Source organism: Phalaenopsis equestris, unplaced genomic scaffold, assembly GCF_001263595.1.
Source record: "Phalaenopsis equestris unplaced genomic scaffold, ASM126359v1 Scaffold001091, whole genome shotgun sequence".
Classification (NCBI taxonomy): domain Eukaryota; kingdom Viridiplantae; phylum Streptophyta; class Magnoliopsida; order Asparagales; family Orchidaceae; genus Phalaenopsis; species Phalaenopsis equestris.
Genome location: NW_018165530.1, coordinates 156231 through 163113, shown reverse-complemented (window position 1 = coordinate 163113; position 6883 = coordinate 156231). Strand labels below are relative to the sequence as shown.

Below are 6883 nucleotides of genomic sequence, written 5' to 3'. Positions count from 1 at the left end.
TCAAATCAAAAATTAATATAATAAATTTATTCTCATTCTTATATAAAATGTATTTTTTTCTAAGGGCGTTAAAATTACCCTAAAATATTTGCATGACAATGTCTATTGTAATCGAGCAAACATTCATAATTTGGTATTTGATGTGTGTCGGAAGGTCTATGACAATAAAGTAATGAATTATCATCTAAACCCAACATACGCTAATGTAATTAAAGAGAAGTAAGCATGAGGAAATACTTCAATTTTTACATGGAAAACTTTGGAAAGAGGAAAAAACCATGCGGCATAGCACAATTGAAATAATCAATTATGAATTGTGAGTGCACATGTCTACTCTTCTCATGAATTAGAGAAAATGGAGTACAAAAGTTGATCATTGTAAATGTACAACTATAGTTCATCGATAATAGCCATTGTTTGGCGGTAAAGAATGCAGTTTTAGGTGATAACAAGATGCATGGCCATATTCAATTGCTACAGAGGCATTAGTTCACGCTGAATATTGTAGACGAAGGTTGTTGTGATAGCTTGTTGTATAGGTCGTAGTGGTGAGCTGCGATGACATATGTAGGTTGCAGAGGTAAGAGTCAGGTGTTGCACGAGCTGTAAGTCACATAAGTTGTAGTCTGTCACATAAACCGTAGTTGTAAGTTGTGATGGTGTTCGTAGGCCACAGAGGATGGAGTCCAGAGCTGCACTAACTGTGATAATGCTGGTAGCTAGGTCGTAGAGATCGAAGTTGAGAGCTGCACTAGTTGTGATAATTTTCGTAGGCTGCAGAGATTGGAATAAGGAGTTGCACAAGCTGTGATAATTTTTGTGAGCCACATAGGTCGAACTTAAGAGTTGCACTAGCTATGTTGACATCTTGTAGAATGCAAAGGTTGGAGTTGTGATCGGCATTAGCTATAATAACATTTGCAAGCCACAAAGGCCAGAGTTGAAAGTTGCACTAGTTGTGATAAAGTTCGTAGGCCTTAGAGACTAGAATTGGAAGCTACAAAAGTTGTGCACCATGTAAGTTATAGTTGGTCATATATATATATATATATATAGGTCATAGTGGCGAGCTACAACAATATTTGTTGGCCACAAAGGTCGAAGTCGGGAGCTTCACAAGCTATAAACCACATAGATCGTAGAGGCAGGAGTTGAGAGTTGCACGAATTGTGGATCATGTATGTCGTAGTTGATTATATAGGTCATAGTGATGAACTGTAACTGTGTTTGTAGAACATAGAGGGCGAATTCGGGAGCTGCATAAGCTATGAACCACATATGTCGTAGTTGGTCATGTAGGTCATAATGGTGAGCTGTGATGACATCTATAGGCCACAGAGGTCAAAATCAGGAGCTTTAAAACTCTAAAGAAAGTCATAGTCTTCTAAGTGCATTGTTACACTGTGTATTGGACAACGTATTGCTTTGTAGGGTGCTTCATTATTCCACAACATACGCTAGAATTCTGAAATGCATGTCGTGACTCCGCAAGGGGCTTCGATGCAAGGAGTAGCTGGTAATCAATGGCGGTCGACGATGGCCAACATACGGCGATCGATGGTGGTCGATGGTTGTGGAAGCGAGAGGAACTCATCGGATCTTCGATGTAGAAATGATGTTGAACTTCAGCTTCTTCTCTAAGCTACGATATTCTTCTGCCTTCAGGTCTAAGTTCCCTCTGAAGTGGGCGTAGGGCCCTATTTATAGAGTCCAAATTACAAATAAGAAAGTGATCTGAACCACTATGATCGGGTGACTTGGGGAGATTCTCTCAACTGGACAGTATTCAGTGAACATTTAAGTGTCTTAATGACCTTGGAATTGAGTGATATTGGTCATTGGATTCATTTTGTTAAAACACTCGATTTATCTATAAGCTTGTTAGATTTGGAATCCGTTCGACCATCTATTTATGCACTGAAAGCTTTCAAAAGTGATTTAACAGCTTGATCTGGGCTTAATTTGAGTAAAATTTGACCAATTTCAGTATTGAATTTGTCATGTGTAATGGGTGAGTTTGACTATATCTTTGCTGAAATTGGAGCTTTAAATGATTTTAATCAAATTTTACATATTTCTTACTCAAATTGGCTACTTCACTGCTCTCTCATTTATTATGTCCAGACATAGATTTTAAATTTCTAAAATGATTCAATTTAGGCCTAAACTTTTCCAAATAATAATTCTCTACTAAATTTTAAAACTGTTATAAAAGTGCAATTACCTTTCACATTAATCCTTATAATATAACATTTTAATTTTATGCCAATTTTAACTAAATCACATGAATAAAAAGCTTGTTTGATAACAATTTTTCCCTCCCAAGTAAAATTTAGGGATGCATACTTTGCGTTAAAATTTGTATTTGATTGGATAAGAAATATATAATCAAAACATAATCCATCTTGCAATTATAACTAATAAAAAATTTATGACAACATAAATTGATTTGTTTTATGTCAAGATGATGCTAATTTTACTAAAATATATTACATATTTTAACTAAATTTAAAATAGTAAGACAAATAATTTAGTTATATTTATCACACAAACACATAAAATTAATCTAACCATCATTAAAGAAGCAATAAATTCTAATAATGTCTTCAAATTTCAGTAAATCGCCCATAAAATTGATATCAAACAAAAAGAAAAAAAGAATTGGTATCAATCCCATGACTAATGTGTTTATCAGTACCTTACAAGCGCAGTAAATTCCAACAAGTAAAAACCTTGCCACACTAAAACCATCCATGAACAACAAATGAAGCTCATCAATGCTGTTGCGAAAATAAAATAAAAATGGGGCATTTACATACATACCACATAGTTCATATGTATTTACATATCCAACACCTAAACTTTCATTTTTATATCCATAAAACTTAAATCTTTAACATCACATAAAAAGTGTATTACATATAAGGAACTTTCATTTTTATATCCATAAAACTTAAATCTTTGACATCACATAAAAAGTGTATTACATATAAGGAAGATTTACATACATACACTCAATTCCTATCAATTTAGATATTTAGTTCAAACTTCAATTTTTACATATATATACTACTTATCTGTATCTGAAAAGATGCATTTCACTTTTTAAAATTTGAAATTATGATATTTTTTTATGAAATATGAAATATTTGAGTGATATAAATGCAAAGGACTAACTTTAAAGGTTAGAAATGTAAATACAAAATAATTTGGTGGTATGTATATAAATGCCCCTAAATATAAATATGAAAGTTTTTGTGTGTTATGTATCCCACCCCACATAGCAAGAACCTACACAAATGCTTTGTACAAGAATATATATATAATAAACTCTCATTAGTCTTCACATCCCAAGTAAAATCAAGTGAGCTTCTGCACAATAAACATTTAAAAATTCAATCTTTCAAGCAGAACGATCACAAACAGCAATCTGCAAATCAGAAGCATACTGACCCCCGCCTTCTTCTGCTACAAACCTCCTCATAAAAGCTCTTCTCCACCACACCTGGAACGCCCTCTGCAAATTAGGGCACTCATCTCCATTCTTCAGAAACCTATCGAACCACCGCAGCAGCACCGCCTGCTGCTGTGGCATCGACAGTGTCAGTATCATCTGGCACAGCCCTTCTTCCACCATTCTCTTATCGAGTCCTCTGCAAGCTCTCTTCATCCATCCAAAATCCTCATACAGAGCATCTAGCCATGTGCTCAGCACCGCAAACCTTGCTTCCTTGGGCACCAACACCTCCCCCTTGCCCAGAGAAATGCATAGCCTGGCGGTGATCCTGCTGATTTCGTACCGAAATATGCTTGGGATCTTGTCATGGAGACTAACGAGCTCTTTTTGTTCCGCCCACAGCATCACAAACTCATCAGCTATCTTCTTGCTTATCAGGATCTGGACTAGCCATTGGATGTTGTCGGCTTCGCGAGCAATGTCAGCCATCAAGCTGCCACGATCATGTCGCGTGCTTTCATCCAGCGATGCAGCTTCGGATAGCGTGACTGAGAGAGAGCTGACGCATTTGTGGCAGAGGTGATACAGAGTTTCCCTTGACACATCAGTTCTGTCGGTGAATTCAATGGTCGGAGCATTGTCTTCTCGGAGCAATCCAAGTAACAAAGCTTTCATGTCTCGGCGAGCTTTCTCGTCTTTGGATTGCAGAACGCCAGCCAGAAGCCGGAGGAAAATTGCATCTGCTTTGGAGGAAGAAGATGACTCCACTAGAACTCTTTGTAAAACCTCTGCCACTGGTTCTCTTAACTTTAGTTGACTGAGAACGGATATTACCTCTTCTTCCTCTTCCTCAGACCAAGGAACGGCTTCCAGGTGCTCCAGGCATGCTGCAACTCCAGCATCAAACATTATAGCTGCTGAAACCTGCATTGATCCGTTATTTCTTTAATCTGGTTGTCTCCATGCTAGAAGAAGAGATAACTTAACAGCGATCCAAAACGATGCCAAATTTGGCGATTCTACTCTCTTTTTCACACAATTCTTAATAATTGGTTCCGATTTTAACGGATTCCAGTTCAGATTCTTGGTCAAATTACAAAGCCCAATAGAACTGTAATGAAGCAGAAAAGAAAGAAAGAGAAACCAGAAGGAAAAAAGGGAAAGTAGATTACCTTGAGCAAACCGAGCACCTGCTTCGCACCCTGGCCGCAGAGCCGCAGCCGTAGATCGCCGCAGTACATCATAGCCACCACTTCGACGTACACCTCCACATCATCGCACTCACAGATCTCCACCACTCCGCCCCGCCTCCCCAGATTCTCCGCAAAGAAGCGGCTCCCTGCAGCAAGAACGCGCCGGTGAACCGTCATCGAAACTCTAAAACCATCACCAGAGCTCACTGACAACTCGACGTCACCGGGGCCCCAATTGGGTCTATCTGCGGCGAGCACCCTCGCGATCCGCTCCTGAACCCGCAATCGCTTCTCGTTTTGATTCCCCTCTGCCGGCTGACGATGAGCTAGATTCTCCCTTGAGATCATATCGAACAGCGTGGTTGGTTGAGTTGACGGAGAGGGGTGCGAGGAGGAGGAGGAGGAGGAGGAGGAGGAGGGGGAGGAGGAGGTGAAGGTGGACGGGGGAGGCGGAGAGGATAGTGGAGGGGAGGGAAGTTGAGGGGAGAAGAGGGACGAAGGGAATGAGGGAGATGAAGGGGTTAAAAAGCCTTGACGAATCATGGCGGAAACTCCGCCAGATTTTAGGAGGCTGTCCGCCGCCGCGGCCATCGGGGAGGAAGAGGGGAAACGGTGGTTATGGAAAGTGGGAGAGAGAGAGACGGAGTGCTAAAAGGTTGAGTGTCTCAAAATTTTGATTTTTGGAAAAAAGATAATTTCATCTTTAAGATTTGTTAGTCATATTCACCACAGTTTATTGTTAAATATTTCATAAAAAATGATTAGATTGGACATGATAATTTCATCTTTAAGATTTGTTAGTCATATTCACAGTTTATTGTTAAATATTTTATAAAAAATGATTAGATTGGACATAAATTTTTAGTATAGTTCTTAAAATGTGAACACTTATAGCTCGTATGGCAGCACGGTTCGCCTCTTTTTCGTCTCGAATAATGTTGCGAGCTTGTTTGATCAATTAAGAAGAAGCGTGTCTATGAGAACAATCAAAATTTACCATTTTCAGATTGCGAGCGTTTAGGGTTTAGATTTCCCTCCATTCCGGTGTTTTGGATGGCGTTCATTCTTTTCGGTGTTCTGGTCTTAATCAAAAATTCATTGCGATAGACCGTAGATTTTTAATGAAATGTTTTGAGTTGTAGCTTTTTTTAAAAAAAAAATATTGCTTTTAAAAAAAAAATTTCAATGACAATGAGGGGTCAAATGACCCCTTAAATTAATAAGTATGAATTTAAAATCTTAATTTTTTTCTATGGTGATAATAACTCATTTGTTATGCTGTATTTTTTTTTATACGAAAATCATACAAATTAGTGTCCAAATAATCGTGAAAAGGTGCGCCACGTGGAGACAATTCCAACTAGCCTAAATTTGCATTGATCTAGTCAGTTTGTACATCAAAACAGTCAAAATAATAAATATATAGACAGAGCACACTCTATTACCATGTTTTTCCCTCACCTCTCCTTAGGCCTGTTATGAGCCTACTCGTTGCGGAGATCATGTGGATTACAAGGTTGTAACTCTCTTGGATTAATAACGATCGAACATAGTTTTTGACGATCATTTTTTGTTGAATATTGACAAACGAAGTGTCATGTAGGAACGATGGGCAAAAGACGCTAGGAGAGGCTCCCTCAAGGTGATAATCACCCTTCAAGACGTCGACAGGGAGCACTCTCTTGGATTAGATATCGATCGAGTCAAAGCTTACTAGGTGATCAACAACCTTTATTGATCGAATCGGTCCCCGGTCTTATTATATGCAAATAACTCTGTAATTATAAAAGAGTCCCCCTAGAAAGTTATTAATGATTGGGCTAATATATACTTTTGTAATGTTCGGCCTAAGCTTATAAATAGAGGTTCGTGTTATGAATAAGACACTCACTTTTTACTGTTCCATCTCTCTCTCTCTCCCCCTAATCACTTCCTAGCATAACGTTCTTTTTTTCATTGATGTGTTTTCCGGTCACTTTCGGATTCAACAACAGTCAATCTTCATCAATCAATATATATCAAATCCCTATGTAATAGTCTTTCCTCATTTAAAATTGTAGTCACCATCCATCCAATTAATCAATGAGCAAAACCACAATTCTTTTGAGAAACCCTCATTACAAGTAGTTGCTTTGAGCTAATACATTATGATGAAATCGATTGAATCAAAACGCGCAATATTTAAAGAAAGGCATTATATATATATATATATATATATATAATCAAGTAAGAA

General features: G+C 38.0%; 1 protein-coding gene across 1 annotated transcript; it reads right to left on the bottom strand.

Annotated features, from left to right (window-relative positions):
- Positions 1 to 3220: 3220 nt before the first annotated feature.
- LOC110033095 (BTB/POZ domain-containing protein At5g60050) lies at positions 3221 to 5320 on the bottom strand. Its single transcript, XM_020736963.1, has 2 exons — positions 4630 to 5320; positions 3221 to 4381 (listed from the first exon to the last, which is right to left on the bottom strand). Exons 1-2 carry the CDS (start codon positions 5239 to 5241, stop codon positions 3404 to 3406), a joined length of 1590 nt encoding a protein of 529 aa, XP_020592622.1. The 5' UTR covers positions 5242 to 5320; the 3' UTR covers positions 3221 to 3403.
- Between the last annotated feature and the right edge of the window lie 1563 nt (positions 5321 to 6883).